At 38.8% G+C, this 17,391-nt stretch overlaps 1 protein-coding gene across 2 annotated transcripts in view; it reads right to left on the minus strand.

The window, feature by feature from the left end:
* Positions 1-17,391, minus strand: part of GRIN3A (glutamate ionotropic receptor NMDA type subunit 3A) — a 167,449-nt gene that overhangs the window by 112,779 nt on the left and 37,279 nt on the right. For both annotated transcript variants that reach the window (XM_040481856.1, XM_040481857.1), the window contains exon 2: positions 202-806. In XM_040481856.1, coding sequence (XP_040337790.1) covers positions 202-806 — 605 coding nt within the window. The remainder of the gene's footprint in view (positions 1-201; positions 807-17,391) is intronic.

A 17,391-nucleotide genomic window follows, 5' to 3' on the forward strand; every position in this document is an offset into this window, starting at 1 on the left:
CACGTGCTTTCAAATCTACAGATCAAATTCCAGATGACAGATCATGGGATACTAGCCTATGTAACCAGAAAGCCTCTCAGAAATATTATTAGAGTTTAAAGCTACTCAAAATCAAGATTTCTACAAAGGAGATAGATAGGGAAATTCTGCTTCTTGACAAAACCCTATCAATGGGAATATAACACAGGCCTCGCATCCTACCTTGATAAATATTGTCCTGAAGTGAGATTTGCAGTTTCCACATCCATGCAGTTCATCGTGCTGGGAATAAGAGCAAGTTCTGGCTGGATCATGGTGGCTGTGGCTACAGCTCTTGCGACCAGCTCCATGGCATCTTGTACATAGTACTCAAAGATGGACTGTGTTGTTTTTCCATGAGCAATGAGCCCTAGGGGCAGACCTTCTGTCCTCAGTTCCTCGACGTTTTGAGAATCCCCTAGCACCCAACGAAGCTCAGGGGGAATTACTCCAAACTGGGTGGTAATTTCAAAAATCCGTCGGATACTTTCCATGTCACAGCCAAACATCACCATTGTGGGCGTGGTGTTCTTAATACTCTCAAGCTGGACCTGCAGGAAGCTCAAGAGGTCCTCGGTGGAGGAGAGGTTGGTGGTGATGTTGATGATAGACCCGAGGTGGAACTTGGAATTATTCTGGGTAAGGATGAGGAAGTCGGTGATGTTCCAGTCTTCCTGGCACAGCAACAAGCTAAAATTGTACCAGTTGTTCATGGTCAGGACTGAGACAGTGACATCAGCGTCAGAACTTAATGAATTTTCTAAACTCAGCTGTAGGTGAAGGGGATTCTGTATTTAAAGATATGAAAAAGAAGAATTAGAAAGCATTGGCCAAAGATGATAACATAGGGTACGTTTGCTTTCTTAAGAGGCTTAATCCTTTATTCTTCCCTGAGATATTCAAATGCTTCTGGGATAAAATTCCCATCATCTGGAAAATTATGTTTCCAATCTAATGGAATTACTGATTCCTGACAACTGATTTCCTTGCTAAGGCTACCAGAGGGTAAATGATTTCTGATGTAAATGTCAGGGCTGATGCAACCGGTCTTACGTTTTTATCAGGCTTGCCTACCTCCTTATAGTTTGTCCCCTTCATGTACTCCATTTCTAACTATGGCTGTTATTAACTTATTGGTTAAATTCTCCTCTCAAGTGAAATTTAATTATTTTAAATAATAAGAAATAAGAAATTATGTTTGCTTTCCTTTAAAACGAATAGCAGGGAAATCTCAAAACAGTGCAGGCACTTGTATAAAGGTGGTGTGGAAAATGGATACATCCATTTCCTAAACTTTTAGCCTCTGAGGATGGCATTTTTCAATATATATGGTGTTATAGTCTGAATGTTTGTCTTCCCCCCAAAGTCATGTTGAAATGCTAGTGCTCAATGTGATGGTATGAGGAGGTGAGGACATGGGGCCTATAGGAAGTGATGAAGTCATGAGGGCAGAATCATCATGAATGAGATTAATGCCCAAGATGCTTGAGAGAGCTCATTGGCCCCTTCTACGTGTGAGTACACAGTGAGAAGTTGGCAGGCTGTGACCTAGAAGAGGGCCCTTACTCGATCATACTGGCACCCTGATCTCAGACTTCCAATCTCTAGAACTGTGAGAAATCAATTTCTGTTGCTTACAAGCCACCCACTCTGTGGTATTTTGTTATAGCAGCCCGGATGGATTAAGACATTTGGTAAAATTAGCCATATATACAATGGACAGTTGTACTGAAGGCTTGATTACATTGTGTCTACTGAGACTGCATTTTTGCTGTGAAATGTGAAATGTGTGCCATTTAAACACATTTATGCAACTTCCATCATGATTTCACTTACTTATGAAACTCACCAAATCAATGAAGGAAGAGTATCTTATTTGAAAAGTCACAAATTAATATTACAGGTGAAGTGGAAATAGCTCTCCACGGAATAAATTTAATTGTTCTTCCTGAGAGCAGACATTTGACTTACTTATCCTTCAACATTGGCATCCTGAGAATGTTTAGCACAATACCTTACACATATTAGGTACGCAATAAATGTTGGCTGAATTGAACTCAACACATTCCCACTGGAAACTATTAGACTACTGGACTATTTCTGAGAACTTGGCAAACATTCAGGCAAATAATATATGTAGAGAAATGAGGAGGGGTTTCTCAATAAAGCATCAAACGCTGAACAAAAGGGACGTATGGCCTCCCCTTACCCACCTAAAAAACATGTCACGAGAAATAGGATTTGAGCTGAAGTTTTAATTCTATGAGGGACCGAAAGAATTTTGATATGAGTGGACTAAGGAGTGGACTATGGGAGGAATACTATGGCCAAAGGCTCTAAATGAGAACAATCATGCTGGTAGGTAGGATGAAATTTTAAAATTTAGTCTACGAATTTAACTGCTGTCCTTCAAATTAAGCTTTTAAGCAGGGTTTGTAATGATAAAAGCAGAACTTTTAGAGGATCATCTATGAGCAACACTCAACAGTGAGAGAGAAAATAAGCCCCTCAGGATCTTGGTTAGCTGCTAAGTGTTTAAACTGGAAGCCAGTGTTGGTAATGGTAAGAAGGGCATGAGAAAACGTGTTGCTTTTTTTTTTTAAATTAAAATTTAGTGACAAAATCAGATGTGACAGGCAAAAAAGGGAGAGGTGTTAGAAACCGGGAGACAATATCCAGTAGGTAGCTCCAGGTTTCCAGGCTTGAGATGCCATACAAGATCTTGAGAAGAGAACAATGGAAGATTCCTCACTCCTACTACTGATTAAAATAAATTCCTCCAGAGAGTTTTTCTTGTCCTCTTCTGGTTTTCTTCCTTTCTATTTCCTCCTCCATTTTAACCCTCTTCCAGAAGCAAAGAGGAATGGAAAGCAAACTCTACATTTAGCTGGCAGGAACAAATTCTTCCCAACTATCTTCTTGGCATTGGCTCCCTACTCTGTTGCCAGCTTTCTTTCTAAAACATAAATATGACCATATCATTCTTCTGCACCATAACCTCTGAGTCACCCAGAGAACAAATTTCAAAATCAGTAGTATGGCTTAGGAGCCCAATCCTAGTCTTTAACTTCACCTTCAACACTCCAAACATGCACACCAAGATGAGTCATAGTGGACAATTTATTTTTCTTGTATCAGAGTAGGCATTTTCACACCTACACAAATTGGGTATGCTGATCTTTCAACATCTCCAGGATGTTTTCGTCTGTATTCATATACATCCTTCAAAACTCAGCTCTTCCATGCAGATTTCCAGAAACTAGTTCATGTAGCATTTACTACTGTTTCTGCTGCTGCTAAACTTCAAATTTTTTTTGTATTTAAAAAAAATTGAAAATTGAAGTATAGTCGACAAAACTGCTGATCTTTTTTTTTTTTTCCACAATATTTTGGCATGTTGATTTCCTGTAATGGTGAATTGAGATTTTGTTCATTTGATTGTTCCTCTAACTCCTGACCAAGCAGAAGTAATCATCTCATGTCTGTGTAATGGTCTAATTTTGGTCATCCTTCTAATACAGAACTCTTCACACCATAACATAGTTATTTGATTAACTGTTTATCTCCCACACTAGACTGGAAGCTTCTTTAGGATAAGGAACAAATCGCAGCCATCTCTTATCACATGGCTCTTAGTTAATCAGAGATAGTATTTGTCAACCGTGGTTTTCTTTTGCTCACCTCAAGTCCTAGACTATGGTCATAATCTCTGCACTGAAAGACTAAGAAAAAGGCCATTTCTAGCAGAACTTCAAGAACTAATATTGCCCCTAGTTGGAACAAAGTCCCATCCACACACTTCCTCAGGAGGGATTCATTACATTGGTACGTTAAGGAGCAAGCTTTAATGGAGGCAGGGATGGAAGTGAAATTAGCTAATCATATTGAGCATTTAGCATGAGACACAAACAAATGCATTTGGCATGGGAAGGACATGGTAATAAAATGAAGGACAACCTCCCCACCCCACCTTGGATAATTATTAATCCATATAATCACACTCATCTCTACAAACAATTCTATTAAGAAATTCCAGTTGTTGAAGTTAATCTTTTAACAGACTTGAGGAACACCATGCTTCAAACAAATATTTATGAAATAATAGTGTGGAAACATCTTGTGATATTATCTTTATCTAGCCACCTCAGATGCAGCATCTCCCAATTTCTCTCCAAATAATAATAAAAGCACAGGTGCACGCAAGTGTGCACGCGCGCGCGCGCGCGCGCACACACACACACACACACACACAGATATGAAAACTTAGGACACTAAAATTCAAGCCTAATCGTAAAACTTCCATCAAAATCCTGGACAAAATATAAAAAAGACTCATCAAACCAAATTGAGAATCAAAGTCTATGTCTTACCTATAGTTTGCTGTTTGCAAAAGAGCAAAACCATGGCCTGAAAGAAGATACACTTTTTTAATGATTTTATTTATTTTTTTAATGTTTATTTATTATTGAGAGACAGAGAGACACAGAGCGTGAGCAGGGGAGGGGTAGAGAGAGGGGGAGACACAGATCTGAAGCAGGCTCCAGGCTCTGAGCTGTCAGCACAGAGCCCGACATGGGGCTTGAACTCACAAACCATGAGATCATGACCTGAGCCGAAGCTGGTCACCCAACCAACTGAGCCACCCAGGCGCCCCAAGAAGATATACTTAAAAATAATTTGTGCATTGCTTACCTCCTAAATTGGAGATTCAATAACAAAACAGCCTAAGAATTAGGAAGCATCTCTCAACCATGCAGACAGAGTGAGGCAGCCTCTTAAGTGCACTTAATTTATATAAATTTTTAAAATAAAGACTCAATAGGGGAAGGTAGGGAGAGAGAAAATATGTTAAATAGTACTGATAATTCTGACTCCCCTAAATGAGTGTACTCTTTATTATACATGACATTATAGATACCATTACACATTGTAATATATGTATATTATTGCCCATAGTTGTGTACACAAAACCCTATATGCCAAACTAAACAGATAATTTAAGGGGCTTTCAAATATAATTTTCCTACATGTTGAATTGAATCTTTATTTCTACCTACGATGACATGCCACTTCACTCCATTGATTTTTAAAATTTTATTCCCATCATAATCTGTTTCTACATTACTTTGGAGGCTTAAATTCCCAAAAGTATAGGGCAAAAATGGCCATGTTGAAATGCACTCATGGAACGAAATCTCAACAAGTCAAGTGCAGAGCTGGAGGGAGAGAGGAGTTGCCCAGATGGCAATGCAGTTGCCTGTGTCAGAGGACTGCAAGAATGTCCAGGAATCATTCAATGGTGTAAGGAAAGATTGCTTCACTGGCTATGATCAGACTAGATTTAAATATTAAAGTCATTAAATAGTAAATAGTAAAATAAGTAAAATATTAAAATTCCACAGAAAGTAAAATCAGGCAAGAATGGTAAGAAAATTTGGAAACAGAAAAATGATAGAGCGGTCTTGCCTTAAAAGATATTGGAATACACCAGAAAGTACAATTTTTATAAAACAATAATTAAAACAAGGAAGTACAAACAAAAGGATTAACAGGTAAATAAGTAGAACAGATGTGTTGATGTATGTAAAGAACTACATTAATTTAATAGACTGTATTAGTATATTATAGATTGCAAATCATAAAGGAATATGTAAGATATATATACGAGATTAGGAGTTGAGAAAATAGATTACTACTGGAAATACTTTCATTTAAATTCCTAATTCCACCATATATTAAAAATCAACTCCAGACCATTTAAAAGTACAATGAGAGGGGCGCCTGGGTGGCGCAGTCGGTTAAGCGTCCGACTTCAGCCAGGTCACGATCTCGCAGTCCGTGAGTTTGAGCCCCGCGTCGGGCTCTGGGCTGATGGCTCAGAGCCTAGAGCCTGTTTCCGATTCTGTGTCTCCCTCTCTCTCTGCCCCTCCCCCGTTCATGCTCTGTCTCTCTCTGTCCCAAAAAATAAATAAATAAAAACGTTGAAAAAAAAAATTAAAAGTACAATGAGAAATCATTAAAAGACAGACCTAACTGGTACATAGGTTTCAGAAATCATAATGATGAAAAAATACAGTAAACTGAACGTTACAATATATCTTAATTCTAGCATTAAATACCTATCATAAACAAACAAAAAAACCCAAAGGGAACATAAGAAATAAGAGAATATGTGCAACAAATCTGAATAGACAAAGAGTTAATGGTTACAAAATATGAAGAACATTTACTGATCCATCAGGAAATAGAATCCTCAACTGAGCACTCATTCAATCAAGGAAAACAGTTTTAAGCTTCTACTGTGAGCCATGCCCCTGCAAGAAATTTCCCATTGCCTGCATAGGGGGTGAGGGATAGACTATACAGAGGTATGTAGACAAATAAACACTAGTTATAAATGATCAAAATTACTGTAAATGAAACTAGTAGGGAGTGGCAAGAGTGGGAAAGGGGGAAGAGGGTCCGAAGAAAAGTGTACTAATCATGATTCATAGGGTAGGTGGACGCAAGTATCTATACTATACAAGCACTCTGCAATTGGGAATTTAGCAAAAATGAGGAATGTATATAAAATGAATAATCACTATATATAGGTAAACATATATAATGATTCATAAAAACACAGACATTTAACTAAAATTGTGGCCTCATTTTGACCATCCGTTCTCCTTCGACTAGGTACTATCTCTCTAGTCCCAGATAAATGGTTGGAGCCATCACAAGCTTCTGTGTTCCCTCTGATTCTTTACTCTCCTGTTTCGTAGTGTCTGCAATATTTTCCCTTAAGTCCTACATGATGAGGGAGCATGAGGCAGGCTGAGGGGCAAAAAAAGCACAAGCTAGCATCCCACCCCCACCCCAAGCGGGATCTATGTGTGTCCTTGGACACTCCCAGATACTCGAGAACAAGGGAAAGGGGTTTAACAGTGCTTGCCATGGTAATGTGGGTAACTAAGGCAAATGAAAACTTAAATTCCCTTACTGCTTATAGCCCATTGACAAGTCCTTGAAACTGGCAGAGTGACCTCTCTCTAGGAGCTCAGCTGCCTAGATGATGACACTTTGCTAGGGGCAAAAGAGTACCTTAGCTTAACAGTATCCCAACCTCCAGAATCCTGTAAGTCTACTTCCTTTATCTCAACTGCCCCAAGACATATGCTGGCAATCATACTCCAAGTTTATAGCTCTCTGATATACATTTAAAGGGTCTCATGACTGAGGTTTTATTAAATGGTAATAAATGGCATTTCCCCTAGCAACAGCTAGCGCCTCAAGGTCCTGGAAACCTCGCTTCCAAAATTCCTTAGAGACTTACTCCATCCCTGACCCCCTCTCAACCTGAGGGCATATAATGAGTTACCCATTTGGACCCCAGTGCAGTTCCTCCTGCCCATGCGTCCTGTCCCCATGCTTTAATAAAATCACCTTTTTGCACCAAAGACGTCTTCAAGAATTCTTTCTTGGTAGTTGGCTCTGGACCACCCGACCATCACCCCAAAACTTCATCATTAAACACTCCTTGCTGGCTTGGCTACTGCCTTCTTCAGTCAACTGAGCTTTTCTCTCCTTTTCTGAGGCAATAAGTATAACAGTTAGGGTTTAGTAATCCTGGTAAACTACTTTTGGGCTGCCTGGCTGGCTCAGTTGATAGAGCATGCACCTCTTTTTTTTTTTTTTTTTAATTTTTTTTTTTCAACGTTTATTTATTTTTGGGACAGAGAGAGACAGAGCATGAACGGGGGAGGGGCAGAGAGAGAGGGAGACACAGAATCGGAAACAGGCTCCAGGCTCCGAGCCATCAGCCCAGAGCCTGACGCGGGACTCGAACTCACGGACCGCGAGATCGTGACCTGGCTGAAGTCTGACGCTTAACCGACTGCGCCACCCAGGCGCCCCGAGCATGCACCTCTTGATCTCAGGGTTGTGAGTTCAAGCCCCATGCTGGGTATAGAGATTACTTAAGGAAATTAAAAAAACAAAACAAAACAAAAGTATGGTTAAAAAAAAACCAAACTACTCTTAAATTCTGGCTCCATCATTTATGAGCCAAGTGGCCTTCTGCAAGTCACTTAGTGTTTCTGAGTCATAAATTCCTCATCTCTAAAACGAAGATCATTTTACCTCTTCCCTTACAGATTCATTGGGAGAATTAAATGTGAGAAGGTGATAATGCATGCAAAGTGCCTGGCACAGAGCAAGGGCCTAGTAAGTGAGAGCTGTTGCAATTTGCTTAGAGTGAAGTCATTGTGATGGACGTGCTTTTTTTTAAAGTGACTGCAATGTAATTTTTGTCTTTGCTATTGTTCTTTTCCCTTTCATCTACTTACAAACAACAGCCCCTGCAATAGGTATCTTTTGCAAACACCAATTACACTAACTCGCTAGCAGGAAAACAGCAGCTCTGTCTCAGGCTGGAGGAGGCTATTTATTTGGGAGACATTATGTTCACAGCAGAGTACCGGCCTCCCCCCCTCCCCCCAACCCTTCTTTCTTTGGTACTGGTTCTAGTGTCACTTCTACAGGTTAAGGAATTTTTGGCACCAACTGCTGGAAATCCCCCATCAATCTTTGTTCTTCCCGAGAGCACAGATTCAGCTATTTTCTGGATCAGTAAAAGTTTCAAAAACAGCATTGGCTGCAGTAAAGAGCTTGCCAGCTGCTTTGAGACGTTCCCTGACAGAAGAAAAGAGGAAACCGAAGCCAGGTTTGCTTTGAGAGTGAAGAAAGGGTGAAATTCTCTCAGCTCTTTCCTGGGCAAGCAAACCATTTAGTTTTGCCTCCTAGGCCAAAGCTCGGAAATCTCAAATGAGCATAATACTTCGACTACTTTTAGCAGAGATGAAATTCCCTTCCTTTCGTAAGTCTGTTGATGACTGAAAGTGTTCAAGGGGCTCAGAACTGGCGTTCTCCCCTGCTCTCGTTTCTCTGCAGCCAAAGAGGCTGCTGGAGGTTGGTGGTTTCTCATTATCTCACACCTCATTTGACCTATATTATACAGAAGGGTTTTTTTTTTTTTTTCCTGAAAATTAAAGCTTATTCCTTTAGAAGCCCAGGCTTTTAAATAAATTAACTGTTTTTTTTTTTTTTTACTGTTGCATTAGGGATTCAGGCAAACAAAAGGCATAGTTCCTGCCCAGAAATTGTAATCTAATAATACAAATGAAGAGCTAATCTCTACCAATGGCCATAGTGCTGTATGCAGATTATCTCATTTTATCCTCACAACGGCCTCATGAGGTGAATACGATGATTAGCCTTTTTGAAGAAACTACAAAAATGAGGCTCAGAAAGAGTAATTTTTCCAAGGTTGCGCAGTTACTAAGAAATAGAAACCTGGATCCAAAACCCAACTTTGTAGGATGGGAAAGCCTGCGCTTTTGGCTTTTTCTATACTGCTTCTTCCACTTGAGAAGAATATCATCTGAAGAAGAGCACTGACATTTATGGATCTAATATTTATAGTTCTGTTTGTTTGCAAGTAATCCTAAAGGCTCAAGGAATCAAGTCACTTTTAAGATGTGTCATGGCATGGGTTAGAATGACGTGTCCTGTGTGGCAGGCACTTGGAGGCCAGTGGGGGTGCTGGCCTGCTGTCCCGCACACACATGGCTTCCTAGCAGTTTTCTTCATCCATCCTTCCATTTGTAGCAACTCTTGTGAGATGACAACACTTGTATTTCTTCATTAACAGAAATTTAACAAGCTAGTTATATAATTAGTGACATCAGTTTTGTGTTTGGTAGAATAAGAAAAGTTTGGAAAGCCTAACAAATTTTTCATTTAGAGTCTACTGAATTTCATGGTTGAAACTATAATCTATAATGGTGGTCAATTATCATGTATGGGGATGTCAGTAATGATCTTGGAACACATCCCTCAGGATTTTTGAGTGACATATAAAACAATATATAACAAAGTAGTAAAATACAATGAATGCTTCAGAAAGCAGGATTTTGGATGTATGGTGCAGTTGGCATAATATTTATTGCCCATCAGGCTAGGTGCGGTCTATTTCACTGCAGCAGTATGGGGAAGACTAGAATTCACCTCCTGGAATAGAGATGACACTGGTAGGCTGACCTGGTCGTAGGAGGAAGTGTTGGTATGTGTAACATTGTCTTCAAAAACAACTGGCTGATTTATTCATCCAACAATACACATTGAAAGCCTATCATGTGTCAGGCCACTGACAGAGTGATATATGTCTTCAAGCAGAAGAAACACTGGAAGTATGCATGTTATACCCTTTGAACCAATTCAATCCTTCTTCATCCCACACTGTTTTCCAAAAACGGAAGTCAGGGGCATAGCAGGTTGGTTTGTGGTGGCCACTCAAATTTCCTACACTGGGCTTTTGATCACACATGTTTTTCTCATTCTAGTTCCATTTAATTATTGATACCCAATTTGTTCATCCAGGTTCCACCCCATTTATGCCTTTTGTCCTAGATAATTATAATTTGTTTCTCTCACCTGACCCTTTGTAATCTTGAAAGCCTTTGGCTCCCACTCACTCTCTGAGCCCTGCTCTCCTAGACGCGTAAGTTTACCCTCCCCAGGTGCAACCTCTGGTGCTTAAAACTGTCACTTGGTATACTTGGGGAAGGGAGGGCTTCAATCAAAAGGATGTGGCTACGGACGATACATAGTCATATGGTGCTCAGGAATGTCCCAACGCAGGAAAGGGTGAACCAAGGACAGGTAGACATTGGAAATGTGGGCATCTGACATCAGGAAAGACTATCAGCAAGCAACAAGGTCCAAAGCCTTGGTCTGGGGTTCAGAAGGTCACTGCAATTCCCAGGAGAGTCCAGAGGAGAACATGGTGGCTCTATTTGGCGTAACTCAGATCTTTGAACTGTGGTTCACTTACCATTTGTGTGTGACAGACTTTGTGAAAATCAATTAGCCTCATGGAGCTTCATTTTCCTTTCTCTGTGATTAAAATGATAATACCTACCTTGCAAAGTTCGTGAGGATTAAATAACATAATATATATAAAGCATCAGCACACAGTAAATAATAAGTGATAGTTTATAATAATGCTGCTGCTGCAGCATTAGGAACATTACACTAAGAGAATCTAAGTATAAGGGCCAGCTAGACTGGTGGTAAATTTGGTTTATTTAACAAACAATTGAATACCTATTTCATGCCAGTAATTGGGCGCTGACTATTGAGACTACAGTGCTGAATAAGACCAATATTGTCTTTTCTTTCATGAACTTTAAAGTCTACCAGGTACTATCATCACCACCAGGACACAAACTGATAGTTTGAAACAAAGCAGGAGATGAGATGAGAAATAGGTCCCAAAGTTTAAGCCAGACTACGAAGAATGGTGACTTGGTTTTTGAGTTTTAAATTGTGAGGCAAATATCATCACGGCTTTCTTGCCTGCATTTTGGACAAGGCCTGGACACTGGGGAAAGACCAAGTCTATAGATGGAGTCAAGGGACCATGGATGAATGGGAAGAGAAGAGGAGGGAGGCTAGAATGACACAGAACATGATGATTAGGGAGGCTTTACCACAAGCCTAATGTGTAGGAAATATCTGGTAAATATCAGCCTTATTATTATTAATTATTATTATTATTATTATTAGCATTGTGAATAAAATTAGCACACTTCCTTGAGCTGGCGTAGTTAATCCTTCCTTGATGACTCACACATTCTGATGTCAGCACTAGTCATTGTACCAGGCTACAGGACCATGATGTGTTTGGGGGCTATGGCATCAGTGGGTGTCCATGTTGACTGAACCACAGGAGCTGAGCTTACGGCAATGCAGGAACTCTTGAGTCTTTTCAGAAAGTGTATTTTCTCTCTTTCCTGCCACAGTGTAAGGCTATCTATTATCCCTTTTCACTGTGTCGGTGTGCCCATCTTCATCAACTTCTTGCAGCCCCCTTTCAGATACTTTGACAGAGAAAAAGAGGATAGCTCTCATGTCACAATTTTATCTAAAATAAGAATATAAAATATATCAATACCATCCTATAAGCAAAATGGATCAGCTTTAGCAGTATTGAAGAGGCTGTGGACTGTTTTGAGATCAAGACTGTGCTGGGGATTGTGGTTTCCATTTCTTCAAGTGTAACAAGAGACTAACAGTCAACCAACTACTTCAGGGCAGCGGGGGCCTCATGATGTTATGTATGTGAAGGTGCTTTTATGGAGCACTATGAAAATAGAAGACACGATGTGTTCGCATATCTGTTTCCTGGACAGTAGGAGGTGGCAGGATCTTATAACCTAGAGAGAGGTAAAGGAAGCATTTCTGGAGTAGAATACTTTTTGTTGGTTTGTTTTCATGTCTTCGACTATACAGACATTAATATAACATATTTACCATAACAGGAAGTGGGAAGCCTTCCAGAGACTGAGCTTTGAGTAATTCTGTGTGATCTCTGGAATAGGATATTAAAGCTAGATTTAATTGTCATATTCTATGCCAATTTTTTAAAGTTCATATTATAAAATGACAAGATTATTTGTTATACTTTAAGAACTTATGGAACAAAGATGTTAATTTAAGACTAATTTTAGTTACTGTTTCACCACCCAGTTTTGGTCAAATTAAGTAATATTTGAATGAATGTACACATTTATATGTATCAGCAGGCAGATGATTTATAAGATAATTAAAATTTATTGAAGTGTTCAAACTATTGTTATAGATACTCTCAGTGACAAACTCTGGCATATTTTCTTATAATGGTAACTATTGAAATGTGCACCAGATAATTAAACTGTCTAGCATGCAAGTTAAATTTCCTATGGAAATTTGATTACTTTATGTCAATGCAGCTTGAAACTATTATTAAGAGATGGCTTATGTCACATGCTAATTTGCTTCATTACAGTAAGAATGAAAACTCAGCTAAATGTTGATTATTTCTATTTTTAAATACCCTCCAGGACTGACACCACAGTTGGCATAAGCTTTTTTTCTCAGTTCCTTCAGCCAGTCTTTTTTTTTTTTTTAACTGATACAAGTATATGTTTTACACATTTAAACTATGGTTCAGCTAATTGTGATGTAATATGGCTTTTATATATACTGGTTTAGCATCCTGGATTAATTTCATAATTATAAAATGTTTACTTGCACACAACAGCTTCTCATTTCATATGGAAATTTAAAAAATTTGTACAGCCTCACATTCATTGCTGCTACCAGACTCTGATCGGTTTAACACTATAAAGAGTATTAGCAGGCCATGAAGCAGTATCTCAGTGTTCCCATTTTAGTACCTTATTTCAAAACCTGTGATCCACTAATTATGATTAAGCTTGCTGCAATGACATTTTATTTCACTTGCATTGCTAGGCACACATTAGCATAATTAATTCTTCATACCTTTCAAATCCTGGTTCAAAGTAAGAAGGCATTGGGAATATTGATTTTAGTTCATAAAGTCCCTAGTCACAGAGGCAGTACCTTCTTATGAATTAGTGATCAAATTCAGGGGCTCTTTAAGCAGTTCTGGTGACCTCAGGTCCAGGTCAATGAATCCTGAATGAATGGGTCTATGTTCTTTCAGGATGGTCCATGTGAGCATAGTCGATGATTACGAAATGAAAAAAGACCTAGTTGGTTAGTTATCAAATTTAAGATTTTGATTGCCTCTGTCCCTTTGTGAACTCACTCGTCAAATTATTGTCAGTATTCATTCAAGCCCATTAATAATCAGATAGGACAAGGACTATTAAGTTTGAATGAACTACCAAAAGCCAATTAGTGTACTTATGATTTTATCATCTTGTTTAGAAAGGACTAAAGTTTACCTGACCCAAACTCCTGTACAGTTTAAAGAATGCCATGAATTGAGAGGTAAGAATGAGTTAAAGTCATTTCTCAAATTAGAAATGTTACTAGTTTGTTTAATTGACGTGGTCTGTCTTCCTTGTGATCTTAAATGAATATGACTACATTTTAATATTTATGAATACCTGCTTGTGTTTAATTTTATTCTTGAATTGTAAAGGAAACATTTAGGCTCAGTCCAAACCTTCACACTCTAATTTCTCTCTGTAGTCCTCAACCCACAAATAACTGCCCTTTATAAGAGAGGTATAGAGTGCATTGATTTATGAATTCAATAATTTTTCTTCCCCACTGTGACAAACATATATAATCACATCGTATCTTGAGAGCACAGAAACATTAATTACTAATATATTTAGTGCTAAAAAGAATCAAATCAAATGCAATTAATTTTCTGGGTTTCCAACTGATTTACTATATGAGCCCTGGAATTGTGTCTTTCTGGAACTATTTACTGTCCCTATATTGTCATTCCATTAACATTTTTTTAGCCTCTATTGGCATTATTTTCTTTGAAACTCTTGCATGCCACACCAAAAGCTTTTAGGCTTTCAAATGGGAAGAACCTCCAAAGCCCATCATTGTTTTCTAAGTCAGATGTGTAGTACAGACCCAAAAAGAGAACAGGGACCATGAGAGGCCCTTATTTTTTCCAGAAAAAAGGGAATTGATAACTGTGGCTTTATAATATAGACCAGCACTCAAAATGCTAAATTCACAATGTTGATGATTTTCTCTTTCTGTGTGTGTCCTGGATGATCCTGGAGAGCTCTAATATCCTATCTCTTGCCTCCCTTCCCAGATTACACAGGATCCATCAGAGCAGACAGTGACATCTCTATGTGTTCTAGCCCTCATGCTTATCTCCTCTGAAGCACAACAGTGGTGTCATCTTGTCCTGCTTATTCAATTGTCTAAACCTATCAGTTTCCTTTTATCTTGGAAGCCCATCCCCCAAAACTTGGAAACCACCAAGTGCTCCAGCTGTGTTGCCTCCACATGCGTGGGTGGGTCATTCTCTCTGCCCAGAACACTCTTTACTTCTCTTTTGGCTTCACAAACTTACAGCCAGCTTTCCTGCATTAAACAATGCTAACTTGCCTCACACTCAAGTGGTATTACTTGTCTAACTTTTATATGCTTCCCTCCCACACTGTGTACATCCCCCCAATCATTTATTACATGGCATAGTTAATATTCCTTTCCTCATCTCTCTCCTTCCCTGGACTATTTGGGGGCTAGATATGTTGTCTCTTGTAGTAAAATCCTGAGCAACAGTGCCTAGAAAATAAGACATTCACAGTGAAGATGTGTTGGTTGAATGAATAAATACTGATGTGTAGTTTAGATTTAGACAGAGATACCTGACCTTTGGCTGAGATGTGGGTCTATTTTCTATGAGTCATTTTCCTTCCTATTTGACTAATAGGGTTTCTCTCTAGAGGCAAGAGTAATTATGATCTGCCTTCCCATAAAATCTTATCCTTCCAGATGACACAAATTTCCTCTGATGTCAATCACAACACTGGCACCTGAATGCTGATAGGATTGACAGAATTGCTCAAGTGCTTATGTGCCCAAGGCACTGTTTAGAAATACAAGTGCATCATGACATGTGCAAACTGAATGTGTGTCACTCATATTCTTTACACTAAAGATGGTTGCAGGGACATATTTACTGTGCTTTATAAATTATTCATGATTGACTTTGTTTAAATGTTCAACACCGATGCATTTAAAACAGAGTTGAATATACAAAGGTATCAGTATGGAGGCAATTGTTCGGTTACTCGTCTGTTATTTAAAGTGAAGTACCGTAACAGAACTGCAGAAATGACTCTGAAATCTCCGTGATTAACTGAGAATGTGACCAACTGAGAATGGTACTCTAACAAAGTAAATGGAAAGGATAGTAAATAAAGAAGACTAAGGAAAAGAAGAGGACAGATAAAGGAAGATGACAGAAGTTTTATCAGGATTTTGAAACTTAAAATAACATACCTATTATTACTATGCACAACTGAAAATATCTTAGCATTTAGCATAAAAAAGCAAGTAATCAGGCTTCTATTTACTTGAATTCAGAGACACTGCTATACATGGCATAGAGGATGGAGAGAGGGGAAAGTGGACAACCAAATTACAGTACAATTCTTGCTGCTCCTTTTTTATGCAAAGTGAGAGCACTTCCCCCAGATGGCTGATTCCTTCTCAACATTCAGGCTCAAATTTCTAGGCTTTCTATTTAACATTAGCAGCCTTCCCACTGTATTGCCCACCATCAAATCCACTACCTTCGTAGAACACAACTTCCTCTTCTTGAGCACCGGTCAGTGATGGAAACTATGTTATTTGTTGATGCGTTTGTTGAACATTCACTCACCATGAAACTGAAAGTTTCTAGAGAATCCAGACACTACATCTCAGGGCGTAGAATAATGTTTAATGGCATTTGTTGGCTGAATGATGCTGACTCAAGACGTCTCCTTATCACATATTAAAATCTGTCTTTAAAAAAAATGTATTTATTTATTTTTGTTTTTGGGTTGTTTTTTTTTTGTATTTATTTATTTATTTTTGAAAGAGAGTGAGAGTGAGTGTAGGGGAGGGGCAAAGAAACTGGGAGATAGAGAATCCTAAGTAGTCTCTGCACTGTCAGCAGAGAGCCCAACATGGGACTCGAACTCACCAACTGTGAGATCATGACCTGAGCCGATATCAAGAGTCGGTCGCTCAACTGACTGAGCAACCCAGGCGCCCCTAAAACTTGTCTTTCTACTAAAAACCTTCAAAAGCTGATTTTTTGACTGGTAAGGCATATCCTAGAAATTGTCCCTGTGGAATTAATTTGAGGTGGGTGACCTATAGAAATCTGTCTTTCTTTGCTACCTCTGTCTCCATCCAAGCCCATCTGGTGCTCCCTTTGCCTCCACGTCCACCTCCATCCCTGTCTCTTGTTGATCTTGATCTCTATCTTGTCTCTAACCTTCTTTATCTTAACATTTACCTCCTTTGTGGCCCTATCTCTAGTTTTCTCTTGTTTAAACACAGGGAAAGGCCTTTCTTTAAAAGGAGCATCCTAATGGGAAGTGACTGTATTTACTGAACATTAGAAACAATTATCATCGTATTCAAACAGTTTGCTGCTTTGGCTATTGTCCTAAAAAGATGAGACCTTTTAGATATTATTTTTAAAAACTCATTATGGCATAGCTCTTTACTACAAAATTGGTTAACTGTGGATGAAATCATGTTTCCTAAAATATTCTCATACAGTATTTGCTGATAAAATATGGCTCATTCATCCACTACGTTAATGTAATGTTATGGAGGCAAAATTTAATCCTTTGGTGTTTGAGGTCATATTCACTTCCAGAGAATCTCATATTTCTACACTATATATGTGCATGCGCCACATATATATGTGTGTGTGTATATATATATATGTATATATATATATATATTCAGAGAGAGAGTGCAAGCAGGGACAAGGCAGAGAGAGAGGGAGAGAGAGAAACTTATGCAGGCTATGCACTGTCA

Source organism: Herpailurus yagouaroundi, unplaced genomic scaffold (genome assembly GCF_014898765.1).
Source record: "Herpailurus yagouaroundi ecotype Mexico unplaced genomic scaffold, PumYag 160, whole genome shotgun sequence".
Classification (NCBI taxonomy): Eukaryota; Metazoa; Chordata; class Mammalia; order Carnivora; family Felidae; genus Herpailurus; species Herpailurus yagouaroundi.